The sequence below is a fragment of the Sphaerodactylus townsendi genome, linkage group LG09 (genome assembly GCF_021028975.2).
Source record: "Sphaerodactylus townsendi isolate TG3544 linkage group LG09, MPM_Stown_v2.3, whole genome shotgun sequence".
Lineage (NCBI taxonomy): Eukaryota > Metazoa > Chordata > Lepidosauria > Squamata > Sphaerodactylidae > Sphaerodactylus > Sphaerodactylus townsendi.
Genome location: NC_059433.1, coordinates 74,538,210 through 74,561,982, shown reverse-complemented (window position 1 = coordinate 74,561,982; position 23,773 = coordinate 74,538,210). Strand labels below are relative to the sequence as shown.

At 43.5% G+C, this 23,773-nt stretch overlaps 1 protein-coding gene across 2 annotated transcripts in view; it reads left to right on the top strand.

Annotated features, from left to right (window-relative positions):
* Positions 1-23,773, top strand: part of NSMCE2 (NSE2 (MMS21) homolog, SMC5-SMC6 complex SUMO ligase) — a 295,740-nt gene that overhangs the window by 4,380 nt on the left and 267,587 nt on the right. For both annotated transcript variants that reach the window (XM_048507511.1, XM_048507510.1), the window contains exon 2: positions 757-903. In XM_048507511.1, the coding sequence (XP_048363468.1) occupies positions 771-903 (133 nt within the window). In that variant the 5' untranslated portion in view covers positions 757-770. The remainder of the gene's footprint in view (positions 1-756; positions 904-23,773) is intronic.

The following is a 23,773-nucleotide window of genomic DNA, read 5'->3' as shown; positions in this document are numbered from 1 at the left end:
TGGGACAACTGAATTAGCCTGTTTGGGTGGGGCGGTATATTAAATATGATAATATAAATGAAAATAAATAAATAATTAAAGTGGATTGACTGTACTCCACCTGGAGCACAATACTAGAACCAGGGGGGATCAATTGAAAATGCTGGGGGGAAGAATAAGGACTAATAAAAGGAAACACTTCTTCACACAACGTGTGATTGGTGTTTGGAATATGCTGCCACAGGAGGTGGTGATGGCCACTAACCTGGATAGCTTTAAAAAGGGCTTGGACAGATTTATGAAGTCAATCTATGGCTACCAATCTTGATCCTCCTTGATCTGAGGTTGCAAATGCCTTAGCAGACCAGGTGCTCGGAAGCAGCAGCAGAAGGCCATTGCTTTCACATCCTGCACATGAACTCCCAAAGGCACCTGGTGGGCCACTGCGAGTAGCACAGTGCAGGACTAGATGGATTCTGGTCTGATCCAGCAGGCTCTTTCTTATGTTCTTACGAGTACAGCTATAAAGCCTGCCTGTGGCCCAAAAGAAATTTTCTGTTGACGGGATATCCTTATTGTGAGGCTGAAAAGATCCATGTATGATTTCAGCCTCAAACTTGTGCATAATCTCTCAAAACTGAATCGATGGCTCTCTGTTCAGCATAGAGTTAACAGCTATTTTCCTATGTAAATACAGTCCTGTAGTGGGGAAATTGTCATGACCGTATCAGTACGGTACAGTGTTAGAGCTGTAAAAATTTTTTTGTTATTTTCCAGGTAATTAATTCAAGATGTCTGGGCGTTCTGTGGTCTCGTTCAGCGGTGTGGACTCATGCCTCTCTTCTCTGAAAAGCTGCCAGTCGTACATTAACTCTGGAATGGATATCACTACAAACGTTGCTCTTGACCTTGTGGAACATCAGAGTGAGTAGCTATCGTTTGGAACAATTTTATTCCTCGCATTGTCGTCTCTAAAGCTCTCACAAGCCCTAGAATGCAAATGTGGGTCTGGAGAGCAATTCAGCACCATCTGTCATTGTGACAATAGCTGTTTTTCCTTTTTCCCCCGCAAATGGATCTGTGGTGGTTGTCCCATGTAAATCACTCTGGTGTTTTGAATGACAAATCAACTTCAAACATGGTAAGAACTGCAAGGCACAAGATAGAGCAGGTTCGGTGTAACCACAAACATTTAATTATTTGCATTTATTTATTTATATCCTGGTTTTCTCCCCAGGTGGGAAGAAGCACATGATGTTTGCATGCTAAGGTGCTCAGTGCTTCATAGATTTTTTTATGATACTGTGAAGTGGTCACTAATGACCTAGAAAGAGGTCCACTTGCATCTAATGAATCGGTTGCAGGATGAGGCAACTGTGTGACATCTCCACTGTGCACCTAAATTTAGCTTGCGTGTCTTAGCTTCACATATACACTGATGAGCTCTGAGCAGGCAGCAGGAAACCAAGAAAGGAACCTTGGGGTGCTAATGGATAGCTTGATGAAAATATCAACCTAGTGTGCAGCTGTGAAAAAGACAGATTCCATCCTGGCCTTGATTAGACCAGGAATAAAGATTAAAGCAATCGCTAACATACTGACTTTATACACATTTATGGTGAGACCACACTTGGAATATTGTGTACAGTTTTGGTCATTGCACTTGAACAAGAATCTTGTGGAATTGGAAAGACGCAGAAAAAGCATGACTGGGGAGGTAGACTAGCTGCCCCATGTTAATTCGCTAAGAGCTGTTTAGCCTAGAAAAAAGGCAAGTAAGGGGAGACATGATAGAGGTTTACATAATTATGTATGGTGTGGAGAGAGTGGACAAGGAGAAGCACTTCTCCCTCTTCCATAGTACCAGAACTGAAGCAGAAGGGTGGGAGATTCAGCACAGACGAAAAAATTGTTCACACAGTGCATAGTTAACTTGTGGAACTCGCTGCCACAGGATAAGGTGATGACCACCAACTTGGAGGGCTTTAAAAGGTAAGTGGACAAATTAATGGAGGACGGGGCTATCAATGGCTACTAATCATGATGGATATCTACTCTGTCTTGTTCAGGGGTCTGCAACCTGTGGCTCTCCAGATGTTCATGGACTAAAGATCCCATCAGCCCCTGCCAGCATGACCAATTGGCCATGCTGGCAGTGGCTGATGGGAATTGTAGTCCATGAACATCTGGAGAGCCGCAGGTTGCAGACTTCTGGTCTAGTTCCACGGGTATTAGATAAGTTTAGATCAGTTGCTGGGGAACGCAAGCAGGATAATGCTGTTGGAGTCTTCCTGTCTGTGGGCTTCCTAGAGGTAGCTGGTTGGCCACTATGTGAACAGAACACTGGACTACATGCCCCTTTGGTCTGATCCAGCATGGCTCTTCTTATGTGGAAGACCTGATTCTGACTGGGGATGTGGCATGACGGAAGGGAGGGGTTAAGCTCCTCCCACCCCAGCCAGCTCTGGAAAAGTACTGTTTGCTTCACTGAGGAAACAACAGGTACCTTTATCAGTACCTGTGTGTTTTACTGACTGATCAAAAGTTAGGGTCTTTTTCCATTTGCCCTGGCTATCAAGCTGCTTCTGGACACAAGGTTTTGGTCAATACTTTTAAAACCCTATACGGCTGGGACTGGTATAGCTTAAGAATTACCTACTCTCATACCGCGTTACCTATACTCAAGCGGGCAGGTTCAGGATCCGTACCTTGTTCTCACAGGAGTTCCCGAGAGTAGGTTACTAGTGTTATTTGTGTGTGCGAGGAGGTTCCCTAGTTGGGGATTTTGCCTACCGTGATTTTTGCGTGCCATGAATTCGCCCTCCCCTCAGCAGTAGCGCGCAGAAGTTGAAGCAGGAGGTGCACCGGCGTGCGTGGCACCCTGCGCCTGTGTGCATTCGTTTCCCGCCCAAGGACCGGCGCAGCGGCTGCGTCCTTGCCACAGCCCCGCCCAGGAATGCCCCGCCCCTGGAATGCCCGGCTATGTCCCCGTCACAGAGGCATTCCTCCCATTGGGCAAAGTGGGCAGTTGCCCTGGGCGCAGCCCTGTGAGGGGCGCAAAAACTGCAGGTTCGTTTGTGGGATTTTTTGTATTTTCAGTGTTTTTCCATTTTTGGCCTGCAGAGGGCGCAGTTTTTAGGCTAGTAGCACCAAAATTTCAGGGATGTTTTGGGAGACTCTCCTGATGCTATCACCCAGGTTTGGTGAGGTTTGGTCCAGGGAGTCCAAAGTTATGGACTCCCAAAGGGGGTGCCCCATCCACCATTGTTTCCAATGGGAGCTAATAGAAGATGAGGCTACACCTTTGAGGGTCGATAACTTTGGACCCCTGAACCAGACTTCACCAAACCTGGGAGGTATCATCAGGAGAATCTTTTACTGATACCACCCAGGTTTTGTGAAGTTTGGTCCAGGGGGTTCGAAAGCTATGGACTCCCAAAGGGGGTGCCCCATCATCCATTGTTTCCAATGGGAGCAAACAGAAGATGGGGGCTACACCTTTGAGGGTCCATAACCTTGGACCCCCTGAACCAAACTTCACCAAACCTGGGTGGTATCATTAGGAGAGTCTCCTAAAGATACCCTAAAAGTTTGGTGCTGCTGGCTGTAACTAGTGCACCCCTGACAACAGGCACCTCCCAAATTTCCCCAGATTTTCCTTTTAAATCCCCCCGCCTTTGACATGGATTTAAAGGGAGAATCTGAGGTCCCCAGTTTAAACATTGAAAGTGATGCTGTTTCAGGGTGCGGGAGAATCAACCCCAAAATAGCATCACTTTCAATGTTTAAACTGGGAACCCCAGATTCTCTCTTTAAGGTGAATTTAAAAGGAGAATCTGGGATCCCTAGTTTAAACACCATTGAAAATGATGTTGTTTTGGGGTGGAATTCAGCATCACTTGTTTAAACTAGGGAGCCCAGATTCTCCTTTGAAACATTGAAAGTGATGCTGCTTCCCCCAATTGGGGGGACTGGATACAACACCATAAAATGTTTTCATAGCAGTAATGAAACATTTTGAAAGCATTTTGAAAATGTTTTCCAAAAATTATTTCTGCTGTGTGGCATGGCCTATTGCTGTGTTCAGATTTATGAGTTGGAGCATGTTCTATAATTTGATGGTGACTTTGAAACAACCTGGTGTAAAAAATAATTGCTTGGTCACAGTGGGGGAGGGTGGCTGCCCATGGGGGGCGCCAAACTCCAGTTTGCCTAGATACGCCACTGGGCGTAGCTACAAGGGGGGTGCGCGCGTTGCATTGGGCACGCACCTGGGGGGGCATCAAACTCAGGTTTTGCCCAGGGCTCCAGTTGCCTGGTTACGCCACTGCCCCGTCATGTCCCACCCAGCCCCATTGGCGCTACGCCACAATTTGAATCCCACCACCATGGGAACCTGTTACTAAAATTTTTGAATCCCACCACTGTACTCAAGCATTATGATTATCTTCAGGAGTCCTGCTTTGGGGTCTATGTGAGGCTAGATGGGTGGCCACCTGAGAAAGGGTATTCTTGGTCATGGCACCAAAATCACGGAATACCCTCATCCGGGAGATTTGTCTATCCCCCTTTATCATTTTTCTGCCAGTGGGTGAAGACTTCTTTGTCTTGTCTAGCACTGACCCTGACAAATTGTCTTCCCAGCTGTCCTAATAATCTGGGAGCCAGACTTGTTTTCCAGCCTTCAGGATTTTATATTTTAATGACCATACTATCTAATTATTGCAAACACAAAATGTAGTCCTAGACTCATCTGAGTTTCTTGTCCATTCAATTGCTATAAACAAATAGAAGAAGAAGAGTCTCTGTAAACAAATAGAAGAAGAAGAGTCTCTGTAAAGAGACTCAAGGTGACTTACAAGCTCCTTTCCCTTCCTCTCCCCACAACAGGCACCTTGTGAGGTAGGTGGGGCTGAGAGAGTTCTGAAGAACTGTGACTAGCCCAAGGTCACCCAGCAGGAATGTTGGAGTGCGAAAATAGTTCACCAGATAAGCCTCTGCCTCTCAGGTGGAGGACTGAGGAATCAAACCTGGTTTTCCAGATTAGAATCCACCTGCTCTTAACCACTATACCATGGTGGCAGTAACCCTGGTTGTCATAACAAAGAACAAACCACTATCTCTCACCTCAATAGGATTTGTACTTCTACTGATAACCACCAAGATGCACTTACAGTAAATGATTGTCAAAATACTAGGCACCGCTGTTAGTGGGGTAGACTCACTGGCGTTCCTGCCTAGGGACAAAGGGTACCCTTTGTCCCCGGGCGCACCAATTTCTGTCACGTGTTTAGTCACGTGGGGGCGCCAGCAAACCTTTGCAGAGAAAGCAGTAATCTTTGCAGAGAAAGCAGTGGACCAGATTGTGTTCCTGTTTCCTGCCTTAGCCCCGCCCACTTCGGACGGTGGCCCACTGGGCCAGTTCCACCTCTCAGCCCAAGCAAGCAAGCAAGCCGCCAGAGCAGGACGGGGAGCTCCGCCTCCCTTTGACCCAGCTTGCCTCCTCCGGTGCTGACTGCCCAGGCAGTAGCACAGAAGGGAGGGGAAGAGCAGGCCTGGAAGGAAGCAGCAGCAGCAGGCAGGCAGCACAGGCACGTGGGGAAAGAAGGGGAAAGAAGCAGACTCCGGCTTTTGCCTCCAAGTCCTGCTGCCAGCAGCCCATGTCCCTCGCAGCTGCCTCATCACAAGAGGAGAGAGAGAGGTTTGTTTTCGCCGGCCCTGCCCATCGCTCCCCTTCCCTCCTTGCCCCAAGTTGAGCCATCTCTGCTCAGTGGCTTGAAAAAGTTTTTTAAAAAACCCCTCCTGAGAAGAGACTCTCGAGTCCCAGTCTCCCTCCATGGCTGGCACACTGCAGCTTGAAAAAGTAAAAAAAAAAAGGGGGGGGGGTGTTGCAAGATTTCCTCTCCCTAAGCAGCTTGAAAAAGTAAAAAAAAAAAAAAAACAAACCTGAGACATCAGGATACTCTCTGCTGCAGCATGAGGCTTGAAAAGGGTTTTTTTTAAAAAGGAAGGGGGAAACCCAAGATCTCCGCTCTCTGCCGGATGCAGAGCACCTTGAAAAAGTTTTTTAAAGGAGGAACAAAATGAGATCCCAATTCCCAAACACCCCAAACCAAAGGAAAATAGGGAAAAAACCCGCCCCTGGGATTCTCTTCCCTTACCCCCTGGGGTTGCCTCCCCCCCTTGCATTTCTGTCTCTGTTGAGGGGGGCTCTGTTGTGATGGGGGAAGCAGGAAAGATGTGTGGGAGTAAAGGAAAAGGACCTTTTGTCCACCTTGATTTTCCTGCAGGGATTTTGCCCACCTTGATTTTCCTGCTGGGATCCAGCAGGTTCTCACCAGTTCCTGAGAGTGGGTTACTAATTATTTGTGTATGCCAAGAGTGGGTTACTAATTGGGTCCGCTTTTCCATCTCCACACCCTCGCCTCCCCGAGAGGCATACTGCCTTTGAACATGAAGGTTCCATATAGCAATTGCGACTAATAATGTAACTCCCTGAACTGGGTTAATCCCTTTCAGGTACTGCAGTTCATTGATTCTCAGCCTTTCGTACCTTTTATCTCACCAGTTCAGATTTGTGAGTTGGGGCAATTTCTATAATGTGATGATGATTTAGAAATGACCTGGTGCAAAAAAAATTTTGGGGGGTCGTGGTGGGGTGACTGCCCATGGGAAGGGCATCCAACTCAGGTTTTGCCCAGGGCTCAGGTTTGCCTAGGTACGCCTCTGCCCCCTTTGCTGAGGGGGGGCTGGCAAGGGAACCTGTTACTAAAAATTTTGGATCCCACCACTGGTGGGATCTCTTTAAATTATTCAATTATTCTTAAAACTAAAATCCTTAATAAAGAGGATGTAAAATCTTAGCTAAGGCATAACTCAGTAGACTTAAAACTAATTTCTGAACTATGTGTTCACATAACTTCAGAACTTTTCTTATTGCAAGGAAAATTTACCATTGACATCTTATTTTACAAAACAAAAATTTATTTTGTATTGTCAAAGGCTTCCTGGCTGGATTCAACTGGTTGTTGTGGGTTTTCCGGACTGTGTGGCCGTGGTCTGGTAGATCTTGTTCCTAACGTTTCACCTGCATCTGTGGCTGGCATCTTCAGAGAGAGAAGTGTGTTACACACTGCGCCCAGTATTGTGGTTTCATCATTTTACCTTCTTCTGTTAGTTTAGGTTTGAAATTTCTATATAGGTGTCTCCCAGTTTGTCCCCCCCACCCCTGCTTCTGTGGCTAGGGCTGTTACTTGCTAACTCTGCTTTGGTTCCTACTTTTAAGCTTTGTTGTCTTAGCTTTTTAAAAAAAGCAGAAACAACCTTTTTTCTTTAGAAGTGGTTTGTTTTCCTGTAGTTCTTGCTGTGCCCTGGGCAGATCTGTGGGTCTCCCCACTTCAATTTTTTTTGGGGGGGGGAGGGAGTTGTGTTTCTGCAGCTGTGGTGTAGTGCTGTGTGGATTTGGTAGAAGATTCAGGGCTTGAAAATGTGCCCCCCCTTGATGTGTGTAGTTCACTAGGTGGTGTTGTAGAGTGGCTTCATTTTAAAAGGGAGGTGTGTGGAAGGCAGTAGGAAAGGGTGTGTGTGCCTCTGCTATTTCTCCTCTATTTGAAGCAGTGAGAGGTGTGGGATTGGGTGAGGCTTGCTGTTATGCCAAGCTGTCTCTGTGGTAGAGATTTCAATGGCAGTGCTCTGCTGGGGGTCTTGCTCTGGGTAGAGACACCAAATTTACCTCAGGGCTGCTGCTGAGTGTCCTAGGAAAAGGAACCCAGTCCAATCCTTTGCTGAGAGTTTTGCTTTGGCCCAGGGGAGCCAAATGCTATGGGGGCACCCAGTTGGAAGGAATTAGAAAGCTGCCTCCCACCAGAATGAGTGCCGCCCAGACATCCAAACTGTCAGCAAAGTTGACTGGTTCTATCTCTACAATGGAATAGTTCTGAACTGAGCTTCTTAGATAATCTAGGGTGCCTTCTTCTTAGTGTCTAAGGCCCCTTCATACGCGACACGCGAAAATAATGCGCTTTCAAACCACTTTCTTGGTGAACTGTTTGCAAGTGGGATTTTGCCATTCCACAGCTTCAAAGAGCATTGAAAGCAGTTTGAAAGTGCATTATTCTGCATGTGCTTGAGAATGAGAACCATAGATCGAGTTTCTTACCTTCTAAGCTTTAAAACATATTTCAGAGGAAAAAAGCAGTTGTTCAAGTTAGTTGTTCCAAGACTATTATGTTTTCTAAGTTAAGTTATTTTCAGAAGACTGTGAGGTTCATGTCAGTAAGGAATTGCCTTTGTCAGTATTAAAATTCAATGTGTGCAACTACTGTGGAAAACATATGACTCTGAAATTTGTCCCTGTCCTCTCCCTCTCTCTCTTCCTCCCAGCACTGTGCTGTGTTTCCAATGCTGGGGTCAATTGGGGGTGCTGGATATAACACCGTAAACGTTTTCACAGCAGTGATAAAACATTTTGAAAGCATTTTGAAAAAATTGCCTAAATGTTTGATTTCTGCTGAGTGGTATGGACTACTGCTGCGTTGAGGCATGTTCTATAATGTGATGGTGATTAGAAATGGCCTGGTGCAAAAAAATCATTGTTTGGTCGTGATGAGAGGTGGCTCATTGATATAGGGGGAACATCAAACTCAAGTTTTGTCCCCGGGCTACAGTTTGCCTAGGTACGCCCCTGGGTAGACTACTTGCTTGGTCCTAAGGGGCAGTTATAACGACTGTAATACTCCTTTACAAGGATTTGTGTGGTCCCACTTGTCAACATCAGAGAGAAATGGAATTCAGACAGAAGATATCTGGCAGCTAAGAAGGGCTGACATTCACTAACCCATCACTGCAACCCACATCTTTAATGGTATATATCCCATGACTCTCCTGTTTCACTTTAACAATCTCATCGTATTGATGACAGGTCTTTCCCATAAGATATTTTCCCATGAATTGAATTACTAATCCCCCCCCCCCCCGCCCCCAACATCATAAATACCTGGCCTTTAATACAGAAGACCATCAGCAGCTTTTTTTCTCTTTCACACTTAAAAATCCTTTCTCAGGAAAAAAAATTCACTCAGCTGCTTAATGTGTCTTTTCATCAAGGCTAGATTATGCTGTTCTAAATTTCCTGAAAACAAGCTGCAATTGACAGAAGGCATTGGTTTCATTAAGACTCAGCTGTTTTTCTCATGCGAATGCAGCCTCATCAGCATCACTACAGATGCGTTTTTCTCTGTAAGTGGGAAATACATTCACCTGTGTGTGTGTGTGTGTGCTTACACCTGACATTGTCTCTGCCCTTCAAGAATATGTGCACTGGTCATGCATAGCTCTTTTGCTTCTTCCTTTCTAGACAGGTAACAGAGCACCCTTTACCACCTGAACCCCACTCAAAACTTTATTTTCTTAGACTGTGTATGATTTAATAATTCTAGCATGGTTGTAATCTTTTATTCTGAAAGAAAAACTCTTTATGGTTAAATTGGTTCTTGTTATATTAAGCTCTAAACTCTTTTAGAAGGATTCTGGTATACACTGGTGGAGGAATCGTACTGTTCCCCACTTCTTGTTTAAACTAAATTCCCCAAAATAATTTACTTGGTTGCAACCTACTAATTCGAGTAACACCACAATGCGATTTTTAAGTTCCATGACATCCTAACACCCAGATTTTGTCAAGCTCTGGTCAAGCATTCCCTTTCTGACCCTCTTGTTTTAAATGACTGCTTTCTATATATGTATAACATTGATTTTTAATTGTACGCCACTTTGAGGACTCTAAATGGGTGGAAAGGAGGGCAGCAGGTCTTCTAAGCAAATAACAAAAGTGCCCTCTGCAGGGGCGTTTCAAGTTAAGAGAAAAGCATAGGGGTGACTTGACTCCTCCCTGCTCTTACACCACTATCCATATCCAAATCAGATCCCTGTGCACCTGGTCACGGAATAAACACACACACACACACACACACAATTCCATGCATGGAACCCCCATAGTTCCTTAGAGGTATAGTTTTCAACCTCATCTTTTTGAGGATGTATCCAAATCTAACCAAAAGATGGCAGCAAAGACTTCAAGTTGTAGACTGTATGTAGTTACTCATTTATCTGTTGTAACCCTTAATGGAGTGAGTGCCTCTTAGTGGGTTTAGGAGTCGGACTCTCTCATCAACGTTTCTACTAGATCCGTGGCGGTGAACCTTTGGCACTCCAGATGTTATGGACTACAATTCCCATCAGCCCCTGCCAGCATGGCCAATTGTAGGGGCTGATGGGAATTGTAGTCCATAACATCTGGAGTGCCAAAGGTTTGCCACCACTGTACTAGATATTTGGGTTCCTTTCTACCAAAATGCAAACCTGGATTAAAATTCCTGTTGGTGTGTATGTAAGGGAATACAAGGTCTGAAGGCATCTCTTGAGATAGTCTTGGTCAAGATTTTACCCACTCCATCACTTCTCATTTAGCTACATACAGTTGGTGATTCTCAACTCCTTTGCAGAGGACTTGTGCTGCAGATCTGTGCAATTTGTAAAGCCACATATTGTGGGTTGCGTGGTACTTGGCAATAGCTTTGCTTTCGAGTTCTCAGAAGCAGCAGCAACTGGGTAGGTTTTCAAGCTCCTAAGAGAATTCTGGTTTTGGGCTTTGTTTGGCTTTAAGGTCACATGAGTCTGTTTTATTGTGAAACTTTTAGGGACGTGGATGTTTTGCTCCTTTTGCTTGTTTGTTTTTGGGTAATCCTTCTCTCACAGCCCAAGAACATTATTTGTAAAACTTGAAAGCTTGCATGTTCTTCCAAAGAGTTAAGCTAGTTTTACCACTAGGCAATGTAGAGAAGCAAATTTTCAGCAGTTGAGTTGGTCTGACCATGGTGGCGAATCTTTGGCACTCCAGATGTTATGGACTACAATTCCCATCAGCCCCTGCCAGCATGGCCAGCGGCTGATGGGAATTGTAGTCCATAACATCTGGAGTGTCAATGGTTCACCACCACTGGCTGGAGTACCAGTTGATTATGGTATGGAAGATCTAAGCTCTGGTTTCTACTGTACCATGAAGCCCACCAGTGGTGGGAATGAAGTGGGGCTAGTTACTCTTGTTCCATTCAAGCTACCAATCAGGGTTGTTAAGATAAAATGAAGAAAGGGAGAGAACCATGTATGTATGCTACACTGAGTATGATAGAGGAAGGAGGAGGAGGAGTTTGGATTTATATCCCTCCTTTCTCTCCTGTAGGAGACTCAAAGGGGCTTACAGTCTCCTTTCCCTCCCCGCCCCCACAACAAACACCCTGTGAGGTGGGTGGGGCTGAGAGAGCTCCAAAGAACTGTGACTAGCCCAAGGTCACCCAGCTGTCGTGTGTGGGAGTGCACAAGCTAATCTAGTTCACCAGATAAGACTCCACAGCTCGAGTGGCAGAGTGGGGAATCAAACCCGGTTCCTCCATATTAGAGTGCACCTTCTCTTAACCACTACACCAATGGGCTGCTAGATACAGATGCTAACAAGCAGATATTTTTCTTCCCTGCAAGCATGGAGCTTAAACCTGGCTGAGATTGTCAGGGTCTTGCTGCCACAGGATGACTAGTGATGGCTGCCAACTTGGAAGGCTTTAAAAGGGGAGAGAACAAATTCGTGGCAGAATCAGTGGCTATTAGTATGTACTTTCTCTAGTACCTGAGGAAGGATGCCTTTTTATATCAATTGATGGGGAGCACAGGTGGGAGTATGCCGTTGCATCGTGGACTTCCTGGAGGAAATTAATTAGCCAAAGTGTGAGCAGAATGCTGCAGTCCATGGGCCTTTGGTCTGATGCTGTATGGCTTTTCTGTGTTCTTATTCATGGTTATCAGCAGTCCAAGGAGGTATTTAAATAGTAATACAAGGGTTAGAAAAAATTCTACCCTTAATAGTTCTGGGAAAATACAATATTCCAAAATCAGCTCTGTGGCTATATTTATTTTCTTCTGATCTTACGAAGACATCTCTTTGGCAACCACCGTCTTGCTCCATTATCCTTAGGTAGTCTTGGAAAACTTAATTGTCTTTCAGTAACTGGGTTTCCTCTTGCAACAATTTCCTCCTTGAGGAAATTTCTTCTCCAGAGGCCATTAAGAAAGGTCATCGTTTTATAGACAGCCTTAAAAGGTTACCTCATTGATCTCCTTTGCATGAATCCCTCCTGTAAATCTACCATCCCCCAGAAATGTCTTCGAATAAGAATCTGTTCCTATTGTAAAGGTCTGTGATGTAGCTACAGTACAAACAGCCCACTTGCCGAAGAGCCCGTTAACGCTTCTCCCACACCTTGGTTCAAGATGGAATGATTCATGATCTAAATGGCAGATAATGTGACAGTGGTATAAAGTCAAATCCCACATCATTAACACTGAGGTCTGTGTAGGGTGTGTGCAAGAAGCGCAGTGGAAGTTCTCAGTCCTCTCCCAGATAAACGTGTGTGTACAAAGCGTTGTCAAATCACAACAAACCTGTGGCAACCCAGTAGGGTCTTCGAGGTAAGAGAGGTGGTTTGCCATTGCAAGTACATCTGCAAAGAGATCCTGCTATTCCTTGGTGGTCTCCCATCCAAGTACTAATCAGGGTTGACCTGCTTAGCTTCTGAAATCTGACAAGATTGGTCTATGTATTGTCAAAGGCTTTCATGGCTGGAATCACTGGGGTGTTGTGTGGTTTCCGGGCTGTATGGCCATGTTCTAGCAGCATTCTCTCCTGATGTTTCGCCTGCATCTGTGGTTGGCATCTTCAGAGGATCTCCACTTGCTTTCCTACTATCAGATCCTCTGAAGATGCCAGTCACAGATGCAGGTGAAACGTCAGGAGAGAATGCTGCTAGAACATGGCCATACAGCTCAGAAACCACACAGCACCCCAAGATCGGTCTAGCTTGAGCCATCAGGGTTCCCAGATAAATACTACTTCTTAATAGACCTATTTGTTCTTCGTGCCCGAGGAATGCTTGTGATGGACTGCCCTGTGGGATCAGCTGAAAGGTTCATAGGGGTGACGCCCCCCACATTCTAGGATATAATGTTCTACTGTAGCAATTCTTCACAGATGGGTTTTCTTGACCTCAATGGATACCAGTTACAAATTATTCCTGTAGTTTACCAATAGCAAAATATCCAACAGTGTGCGTACAACCATAACCCAACCATAACCCTGCGTACAACCATAACCCAGTAGCCATCTCAGAGACCCTACGCAAAGCCTTCTAAGGGACCACCCTGCAAATGGCAGAGTTTGTCAAGAAAGATTCTTCACAGGAAAGATGTTCCAACCTTTTGATTGTTTCAGTGACCTTGTTGCTTCTACCTTTTCTAGCTCCATACTACCCTTTAGGACATCAGGCAACCAGGACTGTATTATTATTATTATTTATTAAACTTGCTATACCGCCCTATCCCCGGAGGGCTCAGTGACTGTACTGTATACAGTACACAGTGACTGTACTGTATACATTAGACTCCAATCAGCTTATTTTTAATCCCTTTCCTAGTAGTTCCTAAAAATGGTCATTTTCTTTTTCAGCACAAAATACTCTGTCGTAGTTAAGGTTTGTGTAGATACTGACATTTGCTATGGTTAAAGCTACTCAGGAGTTGCAGGTGCCTTCAGAATCCCAGTTTTTGTGAACTGTGGTTAAGTCTGATGCTGACAGAACTTTGCAGTAGAAGGGGAAGTTTTGTACCAGTGAAGGACCACTTGATCCATGTAACCATGGATAAAGCATTGGGAATATTACATACTTACCAGTCCCCAGAGCAAAGTAATCCCCAACTATAGCTTGTCACCAGAAGGTATGTATCCTTCCTCCGCATTCCCTCTGCCCTGATCAAGTGTAGAAATGGTGGTTTAGATACCACCACCATCTGAAGTACAATGGCTTTTGATGAGAAATAAGACTGATTGGAGATTAAATATGTATGTTGGCTCTCCTTTTCTTCAAGAAAGTCCACCACATCTTTTCCATTTAAATCTGTAGATGGTTGGTGAAAACCTATTTGTTCTGAGTTTCAGGATTCATCCTTGATTTAACTTGTTATTTTAGTCTTAGACTGAGGGAATGACTGATTTTATTTTTTTATCTTGTTTTATTATGCTGGGAGTTTTTTGAGGGTCTTGATGCTTCTCAGATGTTTTTCCCCATCATAAATGTGTAGAATAAACCACTATTTTCTGTTCAAAACAATTTTGCGTCCCCTCTGCTCCTAGAAAGTGTCTTGGCTTTTGTGCAGTTTTAGTATTCATCGTTTTGGGCAAACCTTTCCGTCACGCTGGTGATCTAATTGTGTGAGAAGTGACTAACTAAATTGTTCACACACACACGCCCTCTCTCCCAAATGGAAGATATTGAGCAAGTTTTTTAAAAAATTGAATCAGCTGGAATGAAATAGCTGGTTTAAAAGAAAACACTGGCTGTTGTTTGTTTGCACTGGAGTCAGAGCAGTTATTTTCTGTAAATGTTACATCTCAATGGCTCTCCCTTTATTAGTCATCATATTCAAAGAAGGCAGGGTGCTGTGCTCTCATATCAGAAGAGTGTGTATAGTGTGGCCTGTCAGGTTTTTTTCCCCAGATAAGGAATTTCAAGGCTTGTTGTGTTTGTCTCATGTTGTAACCCTTCTGGTAATTGCTTTTTCCTCAAAGAGAGAATCCCATTTTGTATTTTGAGGCAATTGTAGCTCCTAATCATTCAAATAAAAAACAAATGTGTAACAAAATCTAGCTTTCAAAGAAAAAATAGCTAGGTTGAATCTTGAACAGCTCAATATGTGTAATATTATTCTGCTTCAGTTATGCAGAATATCTTCACAAGCTATGCCTCATCTGTTTTTGTTAGTCTCATATACCTTCAAAAATATGACAGTTGAGTTGTTGTCAGTCTCACATACCAAGTTCATGTTGTTGAATCCCATTCTTGGGCTTTGTTCTCATACAGGTTCTGCCAGTGACTCATTTTGTAGCTGCAGGGGAAGTCTCTTACAATGCTTAATGCCTCAGTTTACCATCTGAATCATCCATTATCAGTTATTTCATAAACATTGGTTGCTGTGTATTGATTCCTGTTCCTTTTCTTGAATGCAATGCTTATTATTAGCATTTTAAAAAAATTCTTGACAGAACTGATTACATTAAATGCTGTTAAGTGTGTCTTATGGGCACTTGTTAATAGTATTTGACCAGACCAGGAAACATCAACTTCTAGATTTCCGTGGGCCACTATATTTCTGGGGAACGGTCCAATTCCTTTATGGATAGACTGAGTCTATAATATAATTGGCATAACCCAGCTTCAAGAGCAGGGTGAGATTTCTGTTCCCTCAAGATGAACTTGGATGTCATGAGTCATTATTTGAGGGTCTGAGCAATAGACAGAGGCAGAAAAGCAGTCATGTTCTCAGCATGAGGACATGAGATACTAATTCCATAACATGTACCTCTGTTTTCGGTGGTAATCTGTCCAAAATGAATCGATGAAAACCGAAACTGATGAAAACAGAAGCAAACTTTTCCATAGGACTCAATGTAAATCCAATTAATCCGTTCTAGGCATTCCAAAAAACATACCAAAAACACATTTTTGGGTGAATAAACATAGTGTTTAATGCTGAAAACAGTAACAAACAATAACACTAGGACCAGCTGCAGAGCCAGTGGACCAACGTGGCACCAGAAAGCTGTCCAAAGAGGTCTGTTTCTGACGCCTCTTTAAGATTTGTCTGAAATAAGGCAAGACATTGTCATTAAACAAGTTGTAGACATGGCCTGCAACAGCTTTGTCCGGGTGATTTTTCTGCACAAACCCCTGTACCTTACTGCAAATCGATGAAAACCGAGGCAAATCTATGAAAACCGAGACAAATTTTTCACTGAAAAAAATCTATGAAAACCGAAATTAATGAAAACCGAAGGCAATGAAAACCGAGGTTCCACTGTATATGTTATAAATAAGATACATTGCTTGCTTTTACTTACAAATGAAAAATGCAAGCAAAATTCTGTACCATATTTTGGCTAACATTTGGTGGTGTATGGGTAATTGTAGTGAATACATTTTATCCCTGTAACATTTGCCTCTTTTCCTTCCTTCTGTTGTTTCCCTTAGATTGATGTTTTGTTTGTAAGCTCCACAGGACAGGGACCCATCCTGTACTCCATAACAAGCTGTGCACGTTAATAATGCTGTATGAATAATAATAGTCCATGAAAGGTCAAGTCTAAACTTGAAGTTGGATTGTCAACTGAAGGGTCTGTATACAACATTTATTCCCTGGTTTGAGGGGGGGGGGGTCAGTTTCCTGCCATCTTTGCAGTTGGCATAAGGGCACAGGCTTAGATACATCAAAAGCAAAGATGGTGCGTGCTTACTTTAGCCCAGCTGTGTCTCTATGATGGCCAGCCATTCATGCAGGGTCTTCTTTTAGTATGCTGCTAGGCTTACGTTAGCACTTAGGGATTGTGAGGGGTCACCTAAGAATTCCTCCTCCAACTCTGCTTCTGAAACAGGTATGAATTGCTAGGAGGAAACTCAGAAGAGCTAGTAGAACAGAGCAGAATGGATGACCCTTGACTCTTCCCCCAGTACTACCCCACATATTGGTGGTCATTTTGCTAGTTCCAGGCAGCAATTGATAGTCATTTCTATTGGGGCAGCTGTTTTCTCACTCACATGGAACCTTCCAATGATGCAAGAGGCTGTTTGCACTGGAGGAAAGTGACATCCGTGTGAAATGGATCTGTGGGATCCAAGGCAACATTTGCATGTTGAACAGAGTTCAAAATGAGGTTGCTCTTGATTTTTCTTACCTAGAACTTTTTTTGCCACATGGTGGTGCAATTTCCATTTCACAGGTGAGCCTGGATGTTCACCTTGTAACTTGACTGTTTGTGTTGCAACGATTGATTAATGATAGGCTTATGAATATGTTCCCATTTTGTTCTCTATTTTCTTGTTCTTTGGTGCTTTTTCAAGTGATTTCCTTCATTCAGTGCATTTATGCAAAAAAGGAGAGGTGGAGGAAAACGGAAGTCATTAGAACCAGCCCTATTGATGTCTACTTAAAATGCCACTATGTTTAGGGGCCTTGCTGCCAGATAAATGAGTTTGCAATTGTAGTGTAAATCAATTGAAGAAGTGATAGTTCTCTACCTAAGGGATAGTATCTCTAGCTAAGAGATAATCTATTTTAGCAGCCTTAAGAATGCCTTTTCCTGGCACAGTCATTCTTTTAACCAGCTGTTCAGTTAAGATAAAGGATCATTTGTCCATATACATTTTTATCACAGTTGTACTACATCATGAGGGTTTTTATAGACTTACGGCTTTTCTATTTAAATGTGGTATTGCATAGGTGTGAAAACACACCTTTTTTTATCTTGAGTATAAGAATTGTAAATGGAGTCACTCTAATAGTGAGGAGACATATGGTGTAAGTGTAACCTCTATCTGTGGGGCAGAACTTGGAATGAGTTTGCAACAACAAATTTCAAAAACAAAATGGTTTACTTTCTTAACATATAACATCTAACATCAACATTTTACATCACACTTCAAGGTCCTGTTCAGGTTGCATTTTCAAGTCCTTATATTTACAGTCTACTGATACTGCCAAGTCCAATTCTTCTTTGCAAGTGGATTGGCTCCTGAAGACTCCAAGGGCTTGGTGAAGAGGATTCAACATGATGAAGGTTTCCAGGAGAACTCTCACCCGTTACAAACATAAAAAGAACCCTGAAACAATAAACTCCAACATTTACAACATAGCAAAATTAAACAACTACCTTCCCAGTAGTTCCCAACAACATTGCAGTTACCTTAACAAGGTGTTAAGGGCTAATACCAAGGTCCGAGTCTGGTAGCCTTGTCTCCTCCAAACTACATGAGGTCTGCAGCCCCTTTCTGCTTTGAGTCTCCACCCCTTTCTGGGTCAACCCATTCTGAGCATGGGGGTTACATAAGCTGTCCAGAATGTGAAGTCTGGTCGAATAGTATCAGTCAGTCTTCATGGAAAGCCTATCAACATAATCATAATTCAAGCCTATACCCCCATTATACCTAAAGAAGATGTGTTGATTGTCATAGGTGACTGGAACACAAAGGTAGCAAATAAAGCAGAATCAAATATTGCTAGAAGATTTGAGCTGGAAGCATGGAATGATGCAGACTCATAGAATTCGTTAAATACAACAGTTTGTTCTCTGCAAACAGATTTCAGGCAACTGAACAGACAGTTGTATATGTGGACATCACTGGATAACCAATACAGAAATCAGATAGATGACATAATTAGAAGAAGATGGAGAAGCTGTATTATTTCTGCTTAACAAAATCAGGAACTGATTGTGGTAGAGACCATGAATTGTTAATATCGAAAATTAGAATATAACTGAAGAAAAACACCAGAACATTCATAGTGTCAAAATACAACCTAAACAACATTCCTGAAGCATTTAAAGACATGTAAAGAACAGACCTGCAGTACTAGGTTCAAATGAACATGCACATGAACTAGAAGAATGTGAAACTAGAGATCTTATCAAGGAAGAATGCACGAAGTCTATTCCTGTAGTCAAAAGCAATGAAAACTGTGATGGATGACTGATGAAGTGGCTAGTGATGAAATGGCTAATGAAAAGAGGAGAAGCAAAAGTAAAAGGTGACAGAAATAGAATCAGAAATCTGAATGTAGCATTCCAGCAACTTGCGTGTAGAGTTACGCATTCTAAAAGATTAACCCAGAAAAACATTAACTGAACAGGCCAAATTAAAGAAAAGATGGAAGTAATACAATGAAGAACTATACAGAAGAGATAAACGGATGACATCCTGCATGTGAGCTCCCAAAGGCACCTGGTGGGCCACTGCGAGTAGCAGAGAGCTGGACTAGATGGACTCTGGTCTGATCCAGCTGGCTTGTTCTTATGTTCTTAAGAACTATACAGAAGAGATAAATGGATGACATTCCTTCCAAGAAGAATCTATAGAACCCTAATGTTCTAGTATTCCTCGTGACTATGTAGGGGATGTGAAAGCTGACCATGAAGACAGCTGACAGGAAGAAAGTTGATTAATTTGAAATGTGGTATTGGAGGAGAATTTTTCAGATACCATGGACACCACAAGGACAAATACATGGGCTCTGGATCAAATCAAGGTTGAACTCTTCCTAGAATCTAAAATGACTAAACTAAAGCTATAATACGTTCGTCACATTATAAAATGAGTATAAGACAATAATTCTAAGATAAGTTGAAGCCAATAGGAAAAGAGGAACATGAGAAGAATTAACTCAAGTCTAGGACACTGTGGCCCTCAGTTTGCAAGACCCGAGTAAGGTTGTTAATGATAGGATTTTTTGGAGGTCCTTAACTCATCGGGTCACCATAAGTCAGAAGTGACTTGTTGGCACTTAACACACAGAAGAATTGCAAAAGTTGTGATGGAGAATTATTTATAAAGGCTGCATGTTGTTTCAGAATGCAGATGTGGGATCACCTTAAATTCTATTCTACATTAAAATTTCTCTTGTCAACATTAAGCCAACAGGGCAGGAAGAATTTTAACTTGTTGAGACTAGAAAGATGTCAGCGAGAAGCAGGGTCCTTTGCAGTGGTGGGATTCAAATAATTTAACAACCGGTTCCAGTGGTGGGATTTAAATAATTTAACAACTGTTTGTTTACAAGCACCCTTTTAACAACCGGTTCTGCCGAAGTGGTGCGAACCGGCTGAATCCCACCACTGGTCCTTTTATGTGGTGGCCCCCTGATGGTTCAATTCCCTGCCTAAAGTGGCTTGACAAATTAACCTCATTTTCTTTTCAGTTCTGTTGCTGAATCGGAAGGGTTTTAGCACAGTGCTTTTAAAAAACACCTTGTGGTAATTTGGTATGGCTGGGCATTTTTTTTCTATTGCTGTTATGGTTTTATGCTGCTGTAGGTTATTTTATAAACTAATTTGATAATTCTTTCAGTGTCAGGAGGGATGTATTGACCACCCCCTCCGCATGCAGACTAGTTCTTCTCTTCTGTCACAAGGTAGGTAAAAATGCAGCGGCAATTCCAGTGACTGAATAGCCGGTTGTGTTGTAGGAATGTTGCAACAGAAACCAGCAACTCTTACAAACTTCCTGAGCACGAGTGTTCATTAAGTGTACCTTCCCTTCGCCTGATTGCTTTTCCTGCCTCTGCCTTGATCCTCAGGATTGAGGAAGAGGCAGTGATGCTTTCGTAGTTCTCCTGTTCTTTAGACCCAGGAGACAGCGATCATAGCGAGCCCATTATATAACTCTTAAGGGACTAGAGCCGGGAGCTAACAGGCAACTGTGTGCTTGATTGTGCATCCGCCAGCATGCTGCCTTTGTTCAATTCTAAATCGGTTTTCTTCTGCAAAAATGTGTGGGTGCTGAGTGATATAATAAGGAGTCTGCTTCACCTACTCTGATTAATTGCCAAGCATCTAATGGGTAAAAAAACTTGACCTTGTTAATTCTGAATCAGTCTTTCTGTGACAACATGTGGGGAGTTGAGTAATACAGTAAAGAGGCTACTTCATCCAATCTCATTAGTTTCAAGGCTTCTTGGGAGCTTAATGAAGAAAGCGGGAGTCACCTGACAGGAAAATGTTCTCAGCCTCCAGCTGACCTGAGTAAGAAGGACACCAAGATGGAGGAGATGCCGTTTCAAGCATAGGCAGGACATGTTGGGGCTGATGGTGCAGAGACTGCCAAGTGCTGGGTGGGCTGGTCTTCAAGGTTGGAAGCTGTTGGTCGGATCAACCACTGGGAAGTCTGACTGCGACTCCACCTTTATTCCAGTGGTAAATTACTCCGATGGTGCAAGTCGTTTGTAGGAACTTCATGAACTGTAGTGGTGTTCAATCTATCCTTTAGGCCACTCGACCCCTGCTAAACTGGTGACTGCATGTCTACCTTCAGGCCATACATAGACATGGTGTTCAATCATCCCCTCAAATAGGCCATGAGCTACGTTTGGTGGTTCCATGGAGAAATTGCTTGTCCTGCTGCTGGAATTATTGTTTTTTTGGCTGGATTAAGGGACTGTTAGTCTCTTTGTGCCATGACCTGTATGGCCAGGCTAGCTTGATTCTGTCAGGGCTTGGAAGCTAAGTAGGGTTGGCCCTGGTTAGTACTTGGATGGGAGACCACAGAGGAAGTCCAAAAGTGGGGACGTACAGAACTGGACTTCTGAAGATTTTAATTATCTGGTGGCTTGGGGGTAGAATCCCACACAGTTTGTTCTGCTTTCTTATTGATGTCCAGGGTGGATCACACGACTTAAAACATTGCAGTAAGGACACTACAATGCTGACAAAGAGTGTGATGAAACCAGAGTGCACGGTTTAAAAGCATCAGTACAGAATGTGCAAGTGATAATGCTGTGAACTGCTTCAGATTTCACAGGTGTTATTACTACCCTCTGCTCTTTACAGAAATGTTTTTTTCTCTCTCCCTCCCCATTCTATTTCTTAGATACATACAGGCATTGCCCATGACCCATATATTGTTGATGGCGGGATTGTTTGGTTTGGTTTTAGGTGTAAAAAAAATTGCTCCATGGTTCTCAGTTTGCTGAATTGTGAGGCCATGTTTTGTGTTTGCCCAGTATGATGTTAGAGGCATAACAGTGGGTTAAATTGTCAGACTACACTGGCGGGTTCCACAAATTCCTCTTCCTGCTGCACATCCCTCTCATGTCATTTCTCAAGGTAACCTGTTCCCCAGGTGTAGCATTTCATGGAGACTGGTTGGCTGCTGTGCGAGCGAGGAAGCAGGAATATTCTGTTCCACTGGTGGAAAACAGGCATCCCAGTGAGCTGTTGGAGCTGGTGCAGGGCTGCACTGGCACGTTTGCCCTCCCGGCTGGTGTAAGTGGCAGGTGTAAGTAATGGGGGGGGGGAATTGGGAGGTGGGCGGGTGCCATGGACCTCAGCAGTGCCCAACCTGAAAGACAGCCCAGCCCCCAGAGCTGTGTCAGTGTCTGGGTGGATGCCGGTGCAGCTGAGGTCATTCCTAGGGGTGGAGCTGACTTTAGTTGGCTTCTACTGGCCATTGGATCTGGGAATGCCCTGACGTAGCCATTGGACTTACACCACCCTTTTGGGTGGCATAAGTGCATTTTGGCTATGGAAGGCTTGCAGGTGGCCAGGGAGTTTTTGACCTTTGCCTTTTGTTGCCTCAACCCTGTTGATGGGGCTGTTAGTTTACTTGCTTCTAAGTATGACCCACATGTTGAGAAATCAGTGGGAGTTGATTTCAGTCTCCCGTGGTGCTTTCCCGTTGACCATCATCGTTCAGCCGAATAACTTCAATGGTAGAATTCATTGTGAAATTGCTGAGTGAGAAGTGATCCGGAAGTGTCATATTATTCAGTTAAGGCTCAGTTTTGATTATGGTTTCTTCTGACATAATCAGTGTTGCATTAGTTTCCAGGAGGGTGTTTTTATAAAAGGGTTGGAACAGTAGTAGGATGGAACAGGTTGGGAGAACTGCTTCATCATGGGTTTGAAGTCTTGTATTGCAGGTATCATTTGGCTTTTTCGGCATTGCCTTCTATCTTTGTAATTCCACATTTTACATACCTTGCCTTAGATCACAGATGTCAAACTCACGGCCCTCCAGATGTTATGGACTACAGTTCCCATCATCCCCTCCCAGCATGATTCTGGCAGGGGATGATGGGAACTGTAGTCCATAATATCTGGAGGGCTGCGAGTTTGACACCTGTGGTTTAGATGATTTGTTGTCTGCCTTGTTTTTTAACTCTGTCACCCTAAGCCTATTGCTTTGTTCACTATTTGTCTCATGAGATCCGATTGCATCGTTTCTTGTGCAGTAGACTGTCTTGAGTCGGGATATAAATAAAGTCAATAAATTAAGTCTAGGAAACTTATGCTGTCAATAGTCACTGTTGTGAATCCTCATTACATCGGAGCTTTACAAAGGAACATCTGGGACTATGTCACTCTTATTTAAAATCCCTTTGGTCTGACTGTTGACATCTTTTGCCTTTAGGTCTGCATATCATACACACAAGAGAACCAGTGTGCTATAGTGGGTAAAGTGCCGGACTAGGATATGGAAAACTCAGGTTCGAATCCCCACTCTGCCATACAAACTTGCTGGGTGACCTATGGCCAGTCATATACTCTCGGCCTTGACCCTGGCAAGTATTTAGGAACACCAGGACTGTGACTTGGAGGCAGGCGACGGCAAACCACCTCTGAACATCTCTTGCCTTGAAAGCCAGTGGGGATGCCATGAGTCAGGTATGACTTGATGGCAAATACACACATACACACACCTGCCAACTGAAAACACAGTTGTGTATCAAGTGAGGAGAACCCTAGACTATAGAAACTTTTTGCTGCAATGACGCTTTTAGTCTTCAAGATGCCAAATGACCCTCCTCAGTTTTGCTAAAACATACTAACACGACTGACTAACTCTCTGGCATTTGGGAGTTTCTGTTGAAAGATGACAAAGAATGTTCTTTAGATTCTCACGGGAATTGATAGTTCATTCATTCCTTTCTCTTCCTCCGTCATTTCTCCTGCATGTGGTGGAAGGAAGAGTGTATCTTTAGAATCCTACCTAGAGAGTAGATTGTGTATAGCTTATTCTTCTCCCGTATGACTATGAGCAGAATAAATTCTGCATGGGTAGATGCTAATCTTTGCTGAGTTGGATCGACATATGTTTATCTTGATAGCGTACACAATTAGAGAGGCAGGAGGAGAACTCTGGCGAGC